This window comes from Gymnoscopelus braueri (assembly GCF_963280865.1).
Source record: "Gymnoscopelus braueri genome assembly, chromosome: 24".
Taxonomy (NCBI): domain Eukaryota; kingdom Metazoa; phylum Chordata; class Actinopteri; order Myctophiformes; family Myctophidae; genus Gymnoscopelus; species Gymnoscopelus braueri.
The window spans coordinates 38,331,379-38,354,584 of NC_137626.1; the positions used below are offsets into that span (position 1 = coordinate 38,331,379).

Below are 23,206 nucleotides of genomic sequence, written 5' to 3' on the forward strand. Positions count from 1 at the left end.
GATTTACAAGCTCACAACGTGTCCCAGAAGCGACGCGTTGTGAGCTTGTAGATCGGCTATTTTCAAAATAATTGAATAAATAATATATATATATATTACATTACATTACATTACATATATATATATATATATATATATATATATATATATATATATATATATATATATATATATATATATATATATATATATATATATATATAAATAAAAAACTGGTGTCCCTAAATAGGGACACTAGGGTTATGTGTTTAAGGATCATTTTAGTAACCTTGTCCACAGTGATACGTTTTCATGCCGGCCCAGAATTCCGTGGGGCGACCTTGGGACTCATGTTGCAGACGGAGTAAAAAATAATTACATTTCTAATGCATTTTTATCTTGAATTCCGATATGGCAGCCCTGCCCAGTGATTCATCGATGATTCAAGGCCGACCCAGAGAAAAACAAGCCGCTGTCGGGGGGAAACCTTGTATGTCCAAAAAACGTTACTTTTCAGGACATGGAGGGGGAAAAAGAAACTGTGTTCCAATGGATCCAATGTAGTTATTATTTAGTCACAAGCTCTTATGTAACGTTCCTCTTCTACCTGGATTTGAACCCGGTTTCCTGCGCAATCGTTGACATTTTTACAATTGAACTAATAGAGACTGCCTGCTTGCTCAGGGGAGAAATGTAATCTTGTCCATCAGGTCAAAATTCGTGTCAGACCCTGTGTCTAGGTGAGACATGACCTTTGACACGATCTAACCTCAATAGAAGGGCAGGGAGACAAAATACAACCACCCCAATTGTATAAGTTATATTGTATTAACATACTCTACCATACAGACACATTACATGTTATTCATTTAAAAAAAAGTTACATAGTGAATACCTTACATTTGTTCAGTATTTATAAAACCCACAAACACTCTGTTTGTTTGTCACTTTCAAACTTTTTCCAAATCTAGCCAAAATAGCAGATATACAAGCTCTCAATGCATCACGATGTGACTAGTTGTAAGCTTGTAGATCGGCTATTTGTGCTACTTTTGCACAACACTCTTAACACGTAAAGTAGGGCATTCATTTACCAAAACAAAAGGCTGAAATATGGAGATACAATGTTTCTTTCCGACCAAGACCATATCATACCCTCGGAGCAGAAAAGTTAGCCACTCCGCAGCTGTTGCCCCCATTCACCCCCCTGACACCCCCCCTACACACACACACACACACACACACACACACACACACACACACACACACACACACACACACACACACACACACACACACACACACACACACGCCACATACTGTAGCAGTGACAATGTGTGAGACACACCCAGGGACACATGTGGCCCCGAGTGACAGTCACACCACCGGGCGCACATATTGAGATGTTTGACCCAGAGCCATGAATTCCACTTTCTCAATAACACCACATGTATGCCAGTGGCTCTCAAACTGAGGTGCAGTGCAGGGGACCCTCCAGGGGTCCTTGATGGGGTTCCAGGGGGGGTCCCCAGGGGAATTGGATTGGAATTAGTTAATATAGCTGCAAAATCTGTTTCAGCAATTTAGACCTATATGCTATTTTCAAAAACAAAACAAAGGGCTTTTTTTTTTGTTGAAATATGTTTTTGCTTTTTGCCCCTTTTCTCCCCAATTTTAGTCATTATGCCAATTCCTCCACACATATTTATGTGTGTTGTCACTGCTGTACCTAGTGACTCACCTGCCAGTGAGGAGCCCCCACCGGGAAAACGTAGAGCCTTCGTCCTACTCCTCCCGCCCAACACTCCCTGCTAACCCAGGGGGTCCCCAGCTAAATGTAGACAAGTTTATTTTCACCATTAGAATGATTCTTCACTCCATCGCTGTTCTCTCCAGATGTATAATTCCGTACCTAATCTAACCCAACAACAAAAACATCCCATTATTGGGGTCACAAATCTTTTCAAATGGGGGTCTGCGACCTAATACGCATCAATTTGGGGGGTCTTTGTCTTAACAATGACGACCATTGACTGTAATAAGACCTCAGCCAAGGAATACAGTGATTCCCTTGTGTTTTCTTTTTGCACAACAAGAACGGGGGGAATCCTTGATACTCCCAAGTGCAGACCACCAAGGCATTGAAATGATCCACCAATAAAACATGTTTACATTTGTATTATTTTATTATGAAACAACAGTGATGGAAGAAGTACTCACATGTTTTACTTAAGTAAAAGTATCAATAGCATATTGTAGAAGTCTGTTACAAGTACAAGTCCGGTATTCAAAATGTACTTGAGTAAAAGTATAAGAGTATCAGCATCAAAATGTATTTAAAGTACCACAATTAAAAGTACTCCTTGTGCAGAATGTCCCATTTCACAAGTTTTGAATTGTATAAAATGTTTACAAATCCTTTGAAAATAGATGATCTACAGGCTCACAAGGCAACGCCTTGTGAGCCTGTAGATCGGCTATTTTCAAGTAGCCAAAGTAGCCTATATACTGTATAGGGCTTAGCATTTTTGTAATTTAATCTAAATCTATAAAGTTTTTAATCTAAATCTAAAGTAACTGGTAACTAAAGTTTTCAAATAATTGTATAATATTATAAAAGTAGGATATTTGCTTAATTGCTTCTGAGTGTAGTAGAAGTAAAAGTATAGAAAATTTGAAATACTCCAGTAAATTTAAAAAATCCTCAAAATTGTACTGAAGTACTACGTACAGTACTTGAGTAGATGTACTTTACTTTACACCGCCGTCAAACAATAGCCCTATAAATGCAACATGGGTGGCCTTCATTGCAGGTCACCTATTCACTAGTACAGGAAACATTAAAACAATGGCCCCTATTGTTTAATTGTTTACAGGGTTAGGAAGAGGGTCCTAAACTAATAAGAGGTATATAACCTCTCTTTTCTTTACCCAGAAGAATCTCCATTTTGTTCCAAATCACCAGTGGTGGAAAAAGTACTCAAGTACTAATTCTTTACTTAAGTAAAAGTACCAATACTGCAATATGGAAATACTCTGTTACAAGTAAAAGTCCAGAATTAAAAATGTACTTGATTAAAAGTACAAAAGTATTGGCATCAAAATGTACTTAAAGTACCAAAAGTAAAAGTACTAAAATATTTAAAAATAGCAGATCTACAAGCTCACAATGCGTCGCATCGCGACGCGTTGTGAGCTTGTAGATCTGCTATTTTAAGTACTTGAGTAAATCTACTTAGTTACTTTCCACCACTGCAAATCACACCTTACATCGCTGATTCCCAAAGTGTAGTCCGGGGACCCTCAGGTGGTCTTTGGAGGGGCTTCCAGGGGGTCCCCAGCAAAATGAGTTAATATAGCAGTTGTTTCACAGTCGGTAAACAACTTTTAACACTAGATACATCGGGATATTTGAAAATAGCTGATCTACAAGCTCACATAGCGGGATGTGATGTGTTGTGAGGTTAAAAAAAGATTATTGAAAAAAATATGGAACATTTTAACAACACAACATCTTGTATGGGGGTCCCTGACTCCCTGGCACAAAAAGTCTGCATATTCATTTGGGTGGTCCTTGACATGAAAAGATTTGAGAATCACTCATAGACTGTAATGAGCCATTCCTAAACTTAAAGGAGTAGTTCACCCAAAAGATGACTTATTTTCTATCAATTTCACACCCATGTGCAGCCTTGAATTCATGGAGATTTTTTTGTTTTTGTCACATTCCTGAGACAATAATTTGATTTGAATTCAAAGGCTTCATGGGGTGTGCAATTGATAGAAAATAAGTAATTTTTGGGTGAACTACTCCCAGTGGTGTAAAGTAACTAAGTACATTTACTCAAGTACTGTACAATTTTGAGGTACTTTTACTTCACTGGAGTATTTCCAATTGTCTCTAATTTTACTTCAACTCCACTACATCTCAGACAGAGGCAAATATTGTACTTTTACTCCACTACAATTATTTGAAAACTTTAGTTACTAGTTACTTTGCAGATATAAATGATTACATTATAAAACATGCATTAACCACTTTAGCCCTATTTTATACCTAGGCTATTTGAAAATAGACGATCTACAAGCTCACAACGAGGTGTGAGCTTGGAGATCTGCTATTTTCAAACATTTTAGTACTTTTACTTTTGGTACTTTTACTCAAGTAAATGTTAAGTTCCGAACTTTTACTTGTAGGCTACAGAGTATTTCTACATTGCAGTATTGATACGTTTACTTAAGTAAAACAATTGAGTACTTTTTCCACCACTGCATGGGGTGTGTAAGTGTACTTACTACTTGATAGAAAATAAGAACTGTTTTGGGTGAGCTACTCCTTTTAAAAGAAATAGCCTAGCTGGTCGCTGCCCTGCAGCTGCACTAGAGAGCTCCGTGCCAAAGCATCCAACCTCCCGGGCCAAAGCCATTTAATCTGCCCAGTTGGCCTGCGCCTTCTCCGGCCACGCTGTGGCGCGGCGCGTCGCTTCGCTCCGTGGCGCAGTGTGTGTCGCTCTATTCATAGCGTTAGAAGGAGTTCTCCTTAACGCTGTGTTACTTTAGAACCGTTGCCCGAACACCCCCGGTAGTAGCGTAAAAAATAAAACATAGGCTACACTTTCGCTACTCACCAAAACAAAGACGGTTTTATGATGTTAAAACCTACTTTCCTTAGTGGGAACACTTGTAGCCCCCCACCTCACGTCTGAAATACACTTTTTGACCAAAAAAGAGAATATTCCACCGAATGGAAACATGTTTTAGTTGTTCCACTGCGCCCCCTAAAGATGTTGTCAATACAAATTCCCATTGACCAGATCTATAGGGGGCGCAGTGGAGCAACGAAAACATGTTTCCTTCCAGTGAAATATTTTTCATTTTGGCCAAAAAGTGTATTTTAGACGTGAGGTGGGGTTTTCCGAGTGCTCCCACTATGGAAGGTAGGCTTTCAACATCATAAAACCGTATTTTTTTTGGTGAATAGCGAAAGTGTATGTTTTATTTTTCACTAGAGACGAGAGGCTGCACTGCCGGGGCTGTGCGGGCAACGGCTCAAAAAGAACATAGCGTTAAGGAGAACTCCTTCTAACGCTTTGAACCAGAGCTAGGTGTCGCTCTCCCTAGCCCTGAAACATGACTGTAATATCATGACAGTCATGGCGCAACTTGTTCCTGTTTTTTGAATTTTCTCCATTTACAACCCGTACATCTACATAAACGTTCAGATTTCAAATATAAAGTGCTGACCCCCCGCCCACGGATGTAACAAGTTAAAACGCCCAGGTTTAAGTACCCGTATTTTCCGTATTGTTCAATAAAAAGCATTTTAATCCGATCGGTGGTCATTTTTCCGAATTTTCTCCATACTCTTTCAACTATGCGACTCTATTGGTTGGGAGGTGTACTGCACTCTGATAACTGATAACTTCATAACTATATGAACAAATGGCCACCAATAGGAGTAAAATGTTTTTTTTATATAACAAAACGGAAGATACGGAGATTTAGACCCAGGCGTTTTAACTTGCTACATCCGTGGCCGTGGGGTCAGCACTTTATATTTGAAATCTGAACGTGTGTGTAGATGTACGGGTTGTAAATGGAGACAATTCAAAAGCCAGGAACGAGTTGCGCCATGACGCTTGTGACGGACGAGCGTCGTGTGAACCATGGCTACGCTATCCCTACCCCCTCAAAAAGGGAAGATCTACAAGCCGATTGGCCTGTAGATTCGCGACGCGTTGTGGGCTTGTAGATCTGCTCTTTTTTTAGCTAGCGATTATGGAAGTCCCTCCTCCCTCTCTCTATCTCTCTCTCTCTCTCTCTCTTTCTCGCTCTCTCGCAGGAGGAGCTCAGGACGGATGAACGGAACGCATCAATCGGCGGGTCGGAGATAGTAAAACGTCCGTCCTGTGAGAGCTGGGAGTTCCAATCGTTGCGTGTGTGTTTACCGATCGATCGCCTCGATCGTTTGATCCGATCAAACCCCCCTCCAGTCCCTGGCCCGGCTTGATCACCAGCCACAGAGTAGACCCAGGGCTGATCCGGACCAGTGCAGCAGTGATTTGTATGGTATCTTGCCTTGTGTGTGTGTGTGTGTGTGTGTGTGTGTGTGTGTGGGATCCTTAATACTAATTTGTAGAGGAGTTGTGGAACAAGTGGCGATTGAATCTGAGGAGCCCCTAGCAGGAGGACTTGTTCGACTCCTTGTCTTTGGTGGAGGAGGATGGAGAGGAGGACTCTGCTGTACCCCACTGTGCTGATTCTACTGATGCAATGTAAGTCACTCTCTCTGCTGTACCCCACTGTGCTGATTCTACTGATGCAGTGTAAGTCACATCTGTACTGTACCTCACTGCATGGTGTTAATATGGAGGGATGGATGGGAATGGGGCATCCATACTACCAGTGGTGTGAAGTAACTAAGTACATCTACTCAAGTAGGCTACTGTACTTAAATACAATTTGATGTTTTTTACTCTACTGGAGTATTTCCATTTTTTTAAATTACTTTTGCTGCTACTCCACTTACATCTCAGAGGCAACTATTGTACTTTTACTCAATTATTTGTTACTAGTTACTTTGTAAAACCTATAAAATACTTTGTTAACCACTTCAGTCATGGTTATTTGAAAATAGCAGCTCTACAAGCTCACAACGCGTTGCAGATCTGCTATTTCCAAAGGATTTGTATACATTTGGAAACATGTGAAATTGGATTTTGTGCATAATGAGTACTTTTACGTTCAGTACTTATATTTTGACGCAAATACTTTTGCACTTTTACATTTCGCGTGTGTGTGTGTGTGTGTGTGTGTGTGTGTGTGTGTGTGTGTGTGTGTGTGTGTGTGTGTGTGCGTGTGCGTGTGCGTGTGTGTGTGTGTGTGTGTGTAAAATACAGATGATTGGCACAGGATACTGTATGTAATACCTAGTAAATAGGGTTTAGTACCATTATTAGCCTATAGCTGTTCCATGGCCAGTGTTTGGCAACACTTTTCAATACTGTAGTTGTTTAAAATAACAGTTTATCTTGTTCATGACATGTAGTAGCCCAAAATGTGGATGTTTTCAAAGCATTTACCGCATGGCTACTAATCATGGATGTTTCAAAGCACTTGTTTTTTTTACATAGGCATACACTAACAATTTTGTGGATATTTCAAAGCATATTTATTTTAGTTTTGACAAAGGCATACAGTAGACTAACTAGCCTATTTGTGAATATTTCAAAGCAGTTTTTTCGTTTTTTTTATAGGCATACAAGTATTTGTGGATGTTTCAATGCATTTGTCTATACCATATCTGTGGATATATATATATAAAATAAATAGTTTTTTTATATCCATACAGTGATGTATTAATGGATGTTTTGTAGCACCGTGGGAGAGGCAGGAACATTCTCACTGGCAACAGAATCAACTTGATCCCCGAATTCCCTGACTTTCCGTTAGAATCCAACAAATTACGCAAGTGGGAAGTGACGCCAGTGGATCCTGGCTGGGTTCCTGCACCAGTTGGCCTGACGTTGTGTTTGTCTAGGCGGGTGTGTGCCACCCAGGGGTGTGTGTGTGGGCACCAGCCCTGGGCGGTGCGTGGGTGGGCACTGGGCAACTGGCATTGGTGGAAGAAATACTCACATTTTGTACTTAAACCACCATTATTTTATACTTTTTCTCTATTAATAAATAGCTGATATGCAAGCTTGTAGATCTGCTATATTCACTTTTACTTGAGTAAAAGTTAAAAAAAATAGCAAATCTACAAGCTCACAACGGGTCGCTTTGCGAGCTTGTAGATCGGCTATTTTCAAATAGCCTAAGTATACATAGGGCTGAAGTGGTTAATGTATGTTTTGTAATAATAATCCAAATATGCAAAGTAACTTGCAACTAAAGTTTTCAAATAACTGTAATGGATTAAAAAATACAATATTTGCCTCTGAGATGTAGTGGAGTAGAAGTAAAAGTATTGAAAACACTCCACTTAAGTAAAAAAATCTCAAAAGTGAACTTAAGTACTGTACTTGAGTAAATGCACTTAGTTACTTTTACACCACTGGGCACTGGCAAGCAGAGAGGTACCAGCTCCTTGCGTGACGCGACGCCCCGATGGTTTGGATGGATTCTTTCTGACACCTCCAGAACTGTGTCACTGTCACTGTCACACACACACAGCATCCAGACAGACCGGGGGAGACAGGCCACAAAACACACTCATGCGGACATGAACACGGGGGGGGGGGGGGTTATTTTAGTTTGTCAACACTGGTCACCTGTTAAGCCGCGAGGTAAAGAAGTATTCAAAGATTTGCACAAATGTTCAATATTTTTCAAAAAGAGCAGATCTACAAGCTTGTAGCGTGGCACTCTGTGCCGTGCTACGAGCTTGTAGATCTGCTATTTTTGAATTGTAGATCTGCTATTTTTGAATGGCCAAAGTATAAAATAGTGGTTATAGCGCAAATCTAAAATGACACAGATGCATTCCCGGATTGAATGGGCTGTACTGTGCCGTTACAAATCAAACACATGAAAATAAGAGATAAGATATAATACTAGACCTTTATTTCTATACACACCCTCAACTGGCCTGCTTGTGGTTAGAGTGTCCGCCCTGAGATTGGGAGGTCGGATCATTCCAAAGACTTAAAAAAAGAAAAACAAATGCGTCCCAATGCCTCTTTGCTTGGCACTCAGCATCAAGGGTTGGATTGGGGGTATAAGTCCCTGTGACATACTAGCGTCATGTCCAGGGGATGTACTCGTACATCAAGTCATCACATGCTGTTAAAGGGATATTTCACTTTCAAATAAAATAAACATAAAAAATATATATAAAAAAATAAATGAAAAGAGTAATGGAAAAATCACGGCCCCCTCACGCATTAGAAGGACATTCTAAAGTGAAATATCCTTTTAATATCTATGCTGTTAAAAGGATAGTTCACCCCAAAAAAAAACCCCATAGACTTTTTTTTTCGCATTCCTAAGCCAATAATTTGATGTCCAGCGGACCGGTAGGCAGCGGTTCCGGTAGGAGACACAAATACCGGAACCGCTGCCGGTCATCAAATTATTGGCTTAGGAATGCCGACAAAAACAAAACAATATTCATGAATTCAAGTCTCCATGGGGTGAACAAAAGTCATTTTGGTGGTGAACTATCCCTTTTAATAAGGTCTTAGTTTTATAGGTCACAGAGTTTAGAGTATAGTTTTTAGAGTGGGCTTAGGGATGTCTGTTCTTTGTTGTTATGTCCGTTTGTCCAAGACCAAGGACCACAATGGAAATAAGTCTCTGACTTTATTGTGTTATTTGACCACTTAAACCCCATATGGTTAACCAGAGTCCCTCAGGGCTCAATACTGGTGTCTCTTCTGTTTTCAGTTATCGTGGGGAAAGCTTTCACCAAAAATGGCATATCGACAAGCTCACAACGCGACGCGTCGCGTTGTGAGCTTGTCGATCTGCCATTTTTGTCGAAAGCCTTCCCCACAATAACGATGCTGGGGTTTAAGTGGTTAAGTGAATGTTATTGTACTTTCCCTTTTTGAACCAATCAATCAATCAATCAAGCCGCCTCACGCTACAGAAACAGGAGATATGCTCCTGCCCTGTGGGCCACATGGCTCGGGAAAGGCTTATACTTAATTATATACACCCTCATAGTGCAGAAAAGAAATAATAGGAGAACGCGCACAGCGAGCGCGTCAGATAAGGGTCCATACTGCACTGGTACTGCCGTTATCTCCGAGCTATTAGTCTATCAAACGAGCCGAGCGACCATTGTGCTCCTCATTATACATCTTCATTGCTACAGGCACAAAAGACTGTCTAAGTCTTTTGTGTGTCCCCTTTTGGAAGATGAATCATATACAAGGAGACCACAAGGAGAGGTAATTTCCCATCTCCTTTGTATAGTGTTTGTATTTGTTGATGACACATGTATTATTGTGTTAATCTATTTATGCTATGTTGAGGAATTGAATACATAGGACCACAATGGAAACACGTCCTAGACAAGTCCAAGACTTTTTTTGTTGTGTTATCCTTTTAGCCTTAACTGTCATCATTTATGACTTCATCTGCTTGACCCAGCACACACATGTGCATCTATGCAAGCATATTGATATCAGTGATAAGATTACCATCAAGTACTTTATCAGAGAGACTGACGTCTGTGCACAATGATACCAGATGTATGTTCTATTCCTATCCATTCTGTTCTTGTCCTTGTTCCATATCTTCTGGTCACGTCATGTGTCCACTGTACAATACTGTATATACAGTATGCTCTATGTGTGTGTATTAAACTTCAGAGCTTGTCGTGTGATACTGCCTGGTGTTATCTGGTTCTCCGCGCGTGCAACTCAACAGAAACCATCACTCACCACCACCCTTACAGTAGTTAGATGGAGACTCTTAGGGACCATATGTTGGTCAACCGAAATCACAACATTAATGTCTTACTGTACCTCTGTGCTGTTTACATTTCTGACTAAAGAATTCAATCAATCGATCTATCAGGCCGTACGTTTACCAAGAGAGTTGGCATCAACACCTTTTGCACATTGAATCCTAGCGTCCCTATTCTGTGTGGCGAACATTGGGCGAAAATAGCCGATCTACAAGCTCACGGCGCGTTGCGTTGTGATATGCTGTGAGCTTGTAGATCGGCTATTTTCGGGCGAGGAGATTTGGCATAGAGGGGGGGGGGGATGCTTTCCCGCTTGGGAAACATAAGGTTCCCTGTTCGATCCCCCCGGTTCCCGCCTGAGTTAGTGTCGAAGTGTCCTTGAGCAAGACACGGAACCCCATACTGCTCCTGACGTGCAGGTGTCTTGCATGGGTCGGTGTGTGAATGAATGGGTGAATGGAATGCACATTGTTAATGTGCTTTGGATAAAGGCGCTACATGCTGTAAACGCACCCCATTTGCTACTTATGGGTAAAAAACATATGATTAATAGCGTGTTGTGAAGTTTCAAGGTGAAGGACTATGGGAGCGAGCCGCGCTCCCCCACTACAGGCGGTGCGCGTTGTATCGTGGAAATATGAGTCACATATCAAGTGTGTGGTTGGGGTGGAGCTGTGGGTATCCATCACCCTTATCTCTCTCTCTCTCTCTCTCTTTCTCTTTCTCCCCACCCTGACACACACCATGGCTGACGGAGGCAGCTGTTGCTTGCGGAGAGAAGTGCAGGATTACAGTTGCACAGAGGGGCTTTGTTCTCGAGGAGAACGCTTACGCACGCGCGCACACACGCGCGCGCACGCACACACACACGCTCTCACACACCCTCTAATTGTCCTCGTCCTGTTGTGCTGGGTCCCTGGACTGTCTTGAAGTGAGTGTGTGTGTGTGTGTGTGTGTGTGTGTGTGTGTGTGTGTGTGTGTGTGTGTGTGTGTGTGTGTGTGTGTGTGTGTGTGTGTGTGTTGTTTTCGTCCATCAGTCTTAAGCTACAGCATAGAATCTCCCTTCACGTTTCACCGTGGCTTTGTTAACTTAGTTATCTCTTAATATCTATAATATCATACTTTGTTCTACGCTAAATAGCTAAGATAGCCGATGTACAACAACCTCATGAGCTTGTGCATCTGTTGTTTAGTTTTTTTTGTGAACGCCACCCAATGCGCCAGGGAGCGCAGCGTGGCGCCTCGCGGGCCGGCACACACACCCACAGTCTGGCTGAAGAAGGCGCAGGCCAACTGGGCAGATTAAATAATTTGGCACGGAGCTCTAGTGAGCTTGTAGATCAGTTATTGTCGCCGATTGTGCATTCATTTGTGCCCCATGTTTTTGCACAAGGTTCTTCCATTTTTGCCAAATATTCACAATTGTTTGCCCAATTTTCATCCCTTTTTGCCAAATGTTCACCTATGACCTGTCCAGAATAGGGATGCTAGGGTTCATGTTGTGTGTGTGTGTGTGTGTGTGTGTGTGTGTGTGTGTGTGTGTGTGTGTGTGTGTGTGTGTGTGTGTGTGTGTGTATGTGTATGTGTATGTGTGTGTGTGCTTTTTGTTTACCCAGTTTAGTCGTTATTGAAATGAATTCCTCCCCACACACATGTATGTGTTGTCACTGCTGTCGTATCCTCCTGACTCATCTGCCAGCGAGGAGCCCCCACCGGGAGGACATAGAGCCTTCGTTCTACTCCTCCCGCCCAACACTCCCTGCTGACAGGCACCGCCCCCAGCCAGTAGGAGTTGTGCCGGGACAATTATCACCCGCCCGGCTTCCCTCCCCCCCTGAACACGGGCCAATTGTGTTCGTAGATAGACCAAAGGTTTTTTCAACCCTTTTCATATCGAGGTCCATTGTTTATTCGGCATTTGAGCCACGGACCACCGTTTGATGAGATTTAGACTCTCAGACCCAAAACTTTGGATATTTTGTTGTCGTTGGATACGATTTTCGTCCACAATTCCATGATGTTTTGATGTTGGTACCATAGGAGAGAGGCCAACGTTGATCAAAATAACTTTTTTAAAATTAAATAATGCAGTTGTTATAATTTGACCAAAACCGAAACCAAATGGACCCGTAAAAGAGTTAAAGGAGTAGTTCACCCAAAAAAAGACTTATTTCCTACCAATTGCACACCCCATGAAGCCTTGAGTTTTTTTCGTTTTTGTCGCATCCCACTAATTTGATTCCCGTCTCCTATTGTCTAATGTATCCGGTAGGAGACACAAAGTAGATTATTTGTGTCTCCTACTGGAAATACACCCGGTCATCAAATTATTGACTCAGGAATGTGACAGAAACACAAACAAATCCATGAATTCAAGGCTTCTTGGGGTGTGTAATTGATTTTTTTTTTGGTGAACTACTCCTTTAAAGATCTATAAGGGTCCATTTGGTTACCAACTAGCATCATTTAGCTGGGGACCACCTGGAACCCCCTCAAGGACCACTGGTGGTCCCCGTACCACCGGTTGAGAACCACCGGTATAGACGCTCGACAAAGCCGCACACAGCGCGGGTGGATTCGGACCCCCATGCCTCCACGGCGGGTGGTGGTGGGCACTAGCCACTTTTTACCTCCGCGCCGCCCCCGAGCGCCCGCCAATAAGGTTCATGTGGTTAATGAGTTGACGGTGACCTGGGCACGGCTCTGGGAACACCCAGTTCCATCGGTACCGCCGTGTACTCACCTCATCACGGGGGGGGCCTCGGCATGCCAAGCGCCGTGCCAAGTTATGACTCTATGTGCCGTCTTTCTATTTCTGCTTTACTCCTCTGCCAGTTAAAGGGGAATTTTACCCCACGGTTTTCTTACCTTTTCAATGATGTTATGATATCCTAGGATGAATGGTATAGTAGAAATATTTCATAACTCCATCCCGGGTCCGCCACAGCTAAAAACGCGTGCCTATGGGCCTTGCGCTAGATCGTGTGTTTTGATAGCTTTTTTTTGTTTGTTTTTTGGTGAGATTTGGTGAGATTTGGTGAAGTGTGTGTGTGTGTGTGTGTGTGTGTGTGTGTGTGTGTGTGTGTGTGTGTGTGTGTGTGTGTGTGTGTGTGTGTGTGTGTGTGTGTGTGTGTGTGTGTGTGTGGAAAGAGATATATTTAACTTTGATCTTAAACTTTTTTTATTTAAAATTAAACACCACGTGTATGTTGTTTAATTATGCTGTATGCACGCGTACAGGCCTGGATCAGAATTCTGTAACGTTCCAAAACACAGCAGGACGGATCTCATTCCCTTCTTGTGGCGTGTCGTATCGACGACTTGCACCGGATACGATGACAACACAGCCTCTTATTTTGGTGCTGGATAATATTTCAACATTATATTGATATTGTGTTAAGAGACTTGATGTCGTCTGGAAGTTTGGACGTCGTAGTATGGTGATATGATATTAACACATCGGGTGCCAAACACGGTCTGAACCGTGTTTGCGCAGAGTAGCGGTCCGGTGCCGAACACGGTCCAGACCGTGAAATATGTCTTTTTGTTTTTTTCGTTTTTCTCCACACGGGCGGGGCTAGAGCAGCTCTGGGAGTACCCATTGTGATCTTGAGAAGGATAGGCCAGATAGATCACCGGAAAAACAAAAACATGGCTGCCATCCACTTCCTGTCTATTTCCTTCTTTAAAACACCTAGATCTCCGAATCTGTTTCCGGTGGGGAAAACCGGTCATGCGCGATGCGCGATCCCCCCCCATTGTAACTCGCGAGTGAAATGTTATCGTTCCAGGCTGTAGCCAGGGTCATCGCGCAACATGAATGGATGTTTTTTTTTACATGGATTTGCTCCTCGTGGAGTCTAGAGCTTTAAACAGCAAAGCGCAGTCAATGGGGAGAATGCTGGCACCCAACGTAAGTTGTTATGCAAAAATGCTGGCACCCAATGTGTTAAAGGGAAATACCACTCATTTTCAACATTGAACTATGTCTTTAATACACCTTAGAGCTGTTGTGTGGAAATAAGAAAAAAGTCACCCCCCCTTCTATGTTGCCTAGAACTGGATAATTGATTGAGATCATGTGATCAGTGACATACGCAGGGTGTACTTTTGGCTGAGGGGGCGGAGCCAAAAGGAGTAGTTAGTTAGTTAGTAAAAAAAATACTTATTTTTGTTTTTGGCGCATTCCATTCATTACATTATTGGCTTAGAAATGTGACAAAAAATACAAAAATCTCCATGAATTCAAGGCTTCATGGTGTGTGTAATTGGTAGAAAACTAATATCTTTTTTGGATGAACTAGTCCTTTAAGTGCTGTCTTTTACTGGTTTCAAAGGCTGCATTAGACGTTTTCTGAACTTACCTGACTGTTCTAGCTGTTCTATTATTAACCTTTACTCACTTATTTATTATAGAAACATTACTGATGCACTGATTATTCATAAAAGAATCTCATTGTGTAACTATTTTGAGATCCTCCTGACGGTAAAAGGAGGAAAGATCCAGACACTCAAACAAGAGGACATAAAATATGCGTATACTTTAATCAAAAACAATCGGCATAGCCTACTTTAAAGATGGAAATCCAACATGTTTTGACCGAGCTGGTCTTACAGGGCAAGTATGAGACTAGCAAACACACCATAAGCATAACGTCTCTGTCGGGTAGAAACCTGTCCAAAACTGTTACTTTTCAGGATTCAAATTCTAAAATAGCAAAAGTAGCAGATCGACAAGCTCTCAGAAAACTCGCCAAACATTTTTTTGAAAAATCTTGAATTTAGAATGTTTTAACACAAATCTTCTCTTCTGGGGGGTCCCTGGCACAAAACATTTTCAGATGGGGTGGTCCGCGACCAAATACATATCAATTTGGGGGTCCTTGGCACGAAAAAGTGATTGATTTTGACTGATTTAGAAGGCATTTGTAGAATCGGCCTCAGGTCTTAATGGGTTAATGTACGAAAATATGGAGATAAGAGGTTTCTGGCGGACAGCGACGATAACTAGTGTCAAAGCACGTGAGACATGCGGAAGCGAGCCAGTCGGTCACAATCAGTACAACTAACACACAGTCATCCTGACAGTATCGTCACAATATGGATTATGGAAGTATTTGGTCAGATATATCGTGAGTTTTTTAGTTTAGTATGAACAGTTTTTTTTTATTGTGTGACATTAATGCTGTGTTTAACATCCTCAGTCAAGCCATTCCATATCGTCACCCCACAGACAGAAATGCACACACTCTTCCGAGTGGTACGAGCGCTGGCTTGTTGTATGGATTGCTAATGTTCCCAGGCAGGAACATTAGCAAATTGCAAACAGTACAGCAAGTGCAATGCTAAAATATAGCATAGGATAACACAAAAAAACCTTGAGGCCTTGTTTCCATTGTGGTCCTATAAACAGACAGACTGACAGACTGACAGACTGACAGACAGACAGACAGACACGCGTTGTGTGACAACACAGTAAAAGTCCTTGGATATTAATTGAACTGAAAAAACTGAATCAAAACGAACCCTTTATTACATATGTATATGTAACTCTGAGAGTGTTTAACAAATGGAAGCAAATGGACCCTTGCGGGTCCATTTGGTTCCATTTGTTATACACTCAGAGTTACATACATGAACACCGAGGATTCTTTTACTGTGAATGTCTCCCTAGCTGTCAATCCTATGCACTCCCCCTCTCTCTCTTTTATTTATGTTGTGATGTGTACCCTTCCCCCCCTCTCTCTCTATCTCTCTCTCTCTCTCTCTCTCTCTCTCTCTCTCTCTCTCTCTCTCTCTCTCTCTCTCTCTCTCTCTCTCTCTCTCTCTCTCTCTCTCTCTCTCTCTCTGTAATTCTTTCTTCACTCATGTCATTCTTTCTTCCTCTGTGTCTCATTCTCTCCCGGTCCGGGCCCGTCATTTGTATTCTATTCTTAGGCTCCTCAAACTCTTTTGTTGTTCGTTCTGCTCGCCCCTTTTTTATGCCTGTCACATCTGTCTCTCTCTCTCTCTCCCTCCCTCCCTCCCTTCACCTCCCCCCCCCCACACACACACACACACACACACACACTCTCTCTCTCTGTCTGTCTGTCTCTGTATCTCTCGCCCACTTTACCTAATCATTCCCCCAAGCCCGAGTTATAGTTCGCCGTAGGGCGCTGTGGTGTAAAATAGCCAATCGTCTTATAGATTTCCTGTTTTCCGTTGTACCGAGGTATACATATGTACATACGTACATACATACGTGTATGTATAAGTATAATAACATGATAATATCAAAAATGTATATAGCGCTTTTCTAAGTACCCAAAGACGCTTTACATGGGGGAAGGAGAAAACAACAAAAGAAACACAACTTTATTAGGAAAAACACTTAAGAAAAGGCTAAGGCTAAGGAATAAAATCAATAAAGGATTTTATGTACGGTACAAGCATAAATTAGTCATCAGAGACTGGCAGACAGACAGACAGACAGACAGACAGACAAGCTGACAGACAGGCAGACAGACAAGCTGACAGATAGACAAAGCTCCTTCAGAGAGTGTTTAGGTATACAGGCTTCAAGGCCACTGACTGATACTGTAAATCCTGTTACACTGGTACAAATTAACACCACACACACACACACACACACACACACACACACACACACACACACACACACACACACACACACACACACACACACACACACACACACACGCAGAGGGATAGAGAGAGGAGGGCAGCCAGTCTGCACTCTCATTTCCACCAAGCCAAAATGTCTGAGCAAGCAAGCATTTGTCACCGTCAGTCCTTTTGTTAAAAGCTCCATTGTTTTGCTTCAAGAAATTAACTTGAACACACAATGCTTTGTTTTTTGGCAAAGAACATGAGTATAGCCCATTGTTTTAGATGTATCTTTATTTGAACCGCCGTCAGCCCTGTGGCGGCTCTATTTTGGGCATGTCATTGTACTAGGTAGGTCAAAAAATGTTCAAAAACTATTCTTTTTTTCCAAAATGGCAAGAAATTGTAAAAAAAAAAGTAAGTTCTACAAGGCCTCAAAGATTTCAGAAATAGCTAAAATAAGACGATCGATCTACAAGTTTACAACGATTAGATTTTGTGGCCATATTAAACATACACATATTCACAGTAAAAAAAAAGAAAAGGTTTAAAAATGCTCAATGCATTTCAAAAATTGCTAAAACAGATCTACAAGGCCACAACGTGTCACAATTGTAGATCTACTTTCCACCATGCGACACCTTATGACAGAGTGGTTCTCAAAGTGGGGTCCGGACGGGGACCCCCCGGGGGGGGGGTCCTTGAGGAGTTATCTGACTGTAGCTCTGAGAGTGTACAAATGGAACCAAATGGACCCGTACAGGTCCATTTGGTTCCATTTGTACTCTCTCAGAGTTAGGGTTTTATAGTATAGATTGCAGACCCAGAGGTCCGTGGCTTAATGCATATCAAACTGGTCCTGCGTTGTCCTTGAGAACGACTGCCTTGTGAAATATGTCTTAAGTTGCACTATTGCAGTATTGCTCATTTTTTTCCAGCCCAAGGTTGGTCACATTGAATACTTTCCGTCATTGTTACTTGGCTCCCAGGGCTTCGGTGAACTGGGACCAGTGGAGGAAAAAGTACTCACATTTTGTACTTAAGTAAAAGTATCAATACCGCAATATAGAAATACTCTGTTACAAGTAAAGGTCCGGAATTCAAAATGTACTTCAGTAAAAGTACAAAAGTATTGGCATCAAAATGTACTTAAAGTACCAAAAGTAAAAGTACTGTCCCATTGTCCCATTTCAAGTTTTCAAATGTATAAAAAATCTTTTTGAAAATAGCAGATCTACAAGCATTGTGAGCTTGTAGATCGGCTATTTTCAAATTGCCGAAATGTATACAGGGTTGAAGTGGTTAATGTTTGTTTTGTAATAATAATCAACCGACAAAGTAACTGGAGTAAAAGTACAATATTTGGATCTGAGATGTGGTGGAGTAGAAGTAATAATATTGGAAATTGGATGTACTCAAGTAAAGTACAAACACCTCAAAATTGCACTTAAGTAAATGTACTTAGATACTTTCCACCACTGACTGGGACTATGTGTTTCCATGGCCATCCAACATGGCCGCCAATTCCCTTCCTGTTACAAATCCATCCACGCTTCCTGCAAGGCCATTGTCTCAAGCTCCATGTAGCCCTGCCCTTCACAAGGGTCAGAGATGCTTGAATTCCTACTGCCTCCTACACACAGAAAAAAATAAGACTGGTTCTTAAATTAATATTGAAAAGGTTACCGTGTTTCCACGGTTCACCTAAAGAACTATTTTGTTCAGCGAATGGTTCTTTGTGTTCCTCATATGGGTTCTAGAGAACCTTTTTTGTCAACTTTCTTCGAGGAACCTTTACCACTTAAACCATATAGTAGCATCCCCATTTTGGGCATGTTCTTAGCAGATCTAAAAGTGCACAATTTAAACCATACATACATAATGTCTTGATACGCAAACATTTGCCAAAAGACTTCACAAGCTTTTGCAGATTTGGTGTAGAGAGACAAAAGGGGTGGCCCAAATACAGACCCCTGGGAGAATAAAGTATAGGGTTTAAGAAGTTATGGGTTATTTAGCCCATTAAAACCAGGAAAGCATCTGTGTCATTTTAGATTTTAGCTATATATATTTATATAGCAACATACTTTTTTCAGAAAACTCTTAGGATTTAGAACAGTGGTGTAGAACAGTTGTGATAAAAAAATAGCAGATATACAGGCTCACAGCGTGTAACTTTGTGCCGCGCTGCAGGCTTGTACATCTGCTATTTAAAATAATAATAATAATCTTGAAAGCATTATTTTTACTCAAATAATATTTTCTGGGGGTCCCTGGCACAACATTTTCAGATGGGGGGGGGTCCTTGGTCTGAAATGTTCTTATTGGAACCTAAAAAACAGATTCTTCTCATATGGCATCACTCTAAAGAACAAGTTTCAGTTCCAGAACTTAACATTTTCTGTGTGCGGTACAAACAATAAGAACACAGCCACGCAGGAAGCGCACACAGGAAGCTAGGAAGTTAGCTAGCTGACGGCACAACCCGCGCAAACAGGCCGCCATTTGTTTGTTTGGTCGCTGACGCTAATGGCCCGTGGCTGAAAGCTTGGAAGTTTATCAGTAAATATTGTGGAACTAACGGCGGGGTAAAATCCACCAAAATGCATGTTTAGATAACGCTGGAAGCAATTTATACATTTACATTTGGCGAGATTTGGATCTATGTTTGTGCGCAAAGGTATTTACAGGAACAATGGCAGGAAAAGCAATGTGACTCAGTTGTGTGTGTGTGTGTGTGTGTGTGTGTGTGTGTGTGTGTGTGTGTGTGTGTGTGTGTGTGTGTGCGTGTGCGTGGTGGGGGGGTGCTTCCTAACCCTACGAGGCCCTCATACCACATTCATCACGTAATTACATGAACAAAGTTAAGTTTGAGTTGTACTTCCGTCGCACGCTGAAAATAGCCGATCTCCAAGCTTAGCGACACATCGGATTCCACGCGTCACGTCCACAACGCGTTGTGAGTTTGTAGATCGTCTACACATGGATTAAAAATCAGTCGCCACGCCACGACTGATTTCGATCATTTGGATTCCATAATAGTCAGCATGTCTTCTAATATATTTAACTGAAAATAACACGTGTTGGGAGCTTGTGCTATTTTCGGTTATTCGTTCATTTTCAGATTAACCCATTAAGACCAGGAACGCATCCGTGTCATTTTAAAGGAGTAGTTCACCCAAAAAATTACTTATTTTCTTTCAATTGCACATCCCATGAAGCCTTGAATTCATTTTAGTTTTTGTCGCATTCGTAAGCCAATAATTTTATTACTGTCTCCTACCGGCTAATGTATCCGGTAGACTCTTTGTGTCTCCTACCGGAAATACACCCGTCATCAAATTATTGGAATGGGACAAAAACAAAAACAAATAGCGCAGCCCTCGGTGCCGCGCTATGAGCTTGTAGATCTGCTATTTTCAAATAGCCCAAAGTATAAAATAATGGTTGCATCTTAATGCGTTAAAGAGTATTAGAAGTGGTTAAACTAGCAATAGCATACAAGTCCAGATCGAAGCATCTTCCATAAAAATATGAATGGTCTCGGAAATTTGATAAAAGCGAAAGGTTTAAAGCCTCAGTCTGCGATTTCTTCAACCGGTTGGCTGTATGAAGAACAGCAGCAACATAGATTTAGAATGATAGTAACCTAATTATCATCATTTCACATACTTTGTTAATTGTTTAGGGAACAGAGCGCTAGTGTATTGGGGGGGCTACGGGGGGGCTCCTTTCATGCTGTGTCACAAGTCACGGATTGGGCCTTGGCCTGACAAAATGTCTCAGTCATGACATTTAATTTTGCTGTATTCCATTGGTCTCCAACAGGGGGTCCAGGACCCCTAGGGGGTTGGGGGGGGGGGGGGTGGTTGTGATAGGAAAGTTTCTCTTCTTTTATTTTCATTAACCACTTGAACCCCAGCATCCCTATTCTGAGGGGAACATTTGCCGAAAGTAGCAGAACTACAAGCTCACAGCGCTTGTAGATCTGCTGTTTTCGGCAAACAGGTTTGGTGTGGAGGAGGGGAAAAGAGCGGACCAAGTACAGAGTCAAAGGTCAAGTTAGCTAAGTACTGAGGGTTTAAGCGGTTAAATGTCTGAAAATCCACGCGAACATGAATCTGTAATAGAAAAGATTATGTGTGAACAAATAAACAAAAAAACTAAATGTTCACAACAATGATGACATCGCTGTCAAGCAAGTCTATGAAGCTATTTATGGAATCTATGAAAAAGTTTCATCTGCAACTCAGATGTGCACGATATGTAGTAGGGGGTACCTGCTTCATCCCTGCTTCATCTCTCTCTCACCAAATTTCTTTTGAAGACCCCCTATTTCCGGTGTGTGGCACCGTTGTTCAATGAAGTCAGGCTTTATCCTGCCATAAGTTTTTAATCGATGAGACACACACATACAAACAACAGGATGAGCAAACAGTCGTGCCTTCTGACCCAATCACCTCTCCGGAAAGGCAGCTCCTATTTCCTGTTCCTGTTTGGGCAGAGGTTATCAGTGGCCCTCAGACCATGCAGGCAGACAGACAGACAGACAGACAGACAGACAGACAGACAGACAGACAGACAGACAGACAGACAGACAGACAGACAGACAGACAACTGCCAGTCCAATTCACATCATCATCATTAGGGCTGAACCATCAATTATCTTCTTAAAAAATATTTTATCGATTACTTTTTCTATTAATCAAATAATAGAGAAGTGTCTTTTTCACAAGTTGTTTTATAATAATAATAATAACGAATCAATGCAAACAAAAATCGAATACATTTTTATATTTGACTAATTGACTAGGCTCCCTATTGAATACGTGTCACACGAAATTAGCTAAAATAGCCGATCTATAAGCTCACAAGGTGTCACATACCGACACTGTGAGCTTGTAGATCCGCTATTTATTATACATTTCGAAGGAAAAAAAGATAAATCAAACATTTTGCCCCCCAAAATGATTAAAATTGATTACCGATTATTATGGTTTTGTTTAATTAACTGTAGCACCCCTAATAATCACCACCATCATCATCACTGTCTATCATTCATCTTAAATTAGGGATGGGTCAGAATAAGCGCGTCACTTCGTGCAGCTTGTGCATAATATCGTTGCTGTCCGGCAGAAACTCCATTTTGACACTTTTGCGTTTTTTTTCTATAAATCAGTGCTGTTGAACACCCTTTACGTCTGTGTGTTGGTAAAAACAATATTGAACCAATGAAAAGTATTAAAAAGCGCTTCTGACAAAACCAGCTAACTCCATTGGATCCTCAAACTTTCTGCTAAACCGGCTAACTCCAGCAAAGGGGGGTGGAGTTAGCTGGTTTAGCTGACTCCAGGCTCCACCCCCTTTTGACCTCCAACCTCATTGTGAGCTTGGAGGTCCATTCAGCTGTTCTTATCAACGATGAACAAAACCTCCTAACTCTGAGTTAGCTGGTTTCTGCCGGACAGTAGAGATATGCTATTTTAGATTTTTTTTTTTTTTAAATAACTCCTGGTTTATAATGCATTCGGGTCTTAATGGGCGACAGGCTGTGTGTGCCCTTGTGTTTACCTGTTCCTTAAGCCCTCGGGATTATGTCAACGAACAGTAATCCCATCTTGATCCCGGTGGGCCAGACTGAGACCCCCCTCAATCCATCAGCGCCACGTCAATCTAACTCACTCACACTAATTGTATAGTCGCTTTAGTGATTGCGTCATGTATTGCAGCGTGTCTAATGTAACTTTAACCAAAATGACAATGTTTGTCTTTGATGTATGTTTTTGGTCTGTTTTTAACACAATAAGACCGGGAACGCATCTGTGTGTCATTTTTAGATTTCTTTGGCTATTCAAAAAATAGCAGATATACAAGCTATGAGCTTGTAGATCTGCAATTTTAAAAAAAAACGTGAAAATGTGTGCGAATCTTTCAATATATATATATTTTTTTTCTTATGTTGCTATAATATAGTGGTTCTCAAACTTTTCCATGTCAAGGACCACCCAAAATGATATGTACTTGGTCACGGACCCCCATCTCAAAATATTTTGTTCCAGGGACCCCCCAGAAGCAAAGATTTGAGTTACAAATGTTCGCTTTAAAAATATATATATTCAAAGATTTGCACAAATGTTCACGATTTTTCAAAAATAGCAGATCTACAAGCTCTGCTATTTCTGAATAGCCAAAGAAATCTAA

General features: G+C 41.5%; 1 protein-coding gene across 1 annotated transcript in view; it reads left to right on the forward strand.

Moving 5' to 3' along the window:
* The first annotated feature begins 5,834 nt into the window (after nt 1-5,834).
* The window catches only part of jam2a (junctional adhesion molecule 2a), a 60,453-nt gene continuing 43,081 nt past the window's right edge, over nt 5,835-23,206 (forward strand). The window contains 1 exon segment of the mRNA XM_080422233.1: nt 5,835-6,254. Coding sequence (XP_080278359.1) covers nt 6,203-6,254 — 52 coding nt within the window. The 5' untranslated portion in view covers nt 5,835-6,202.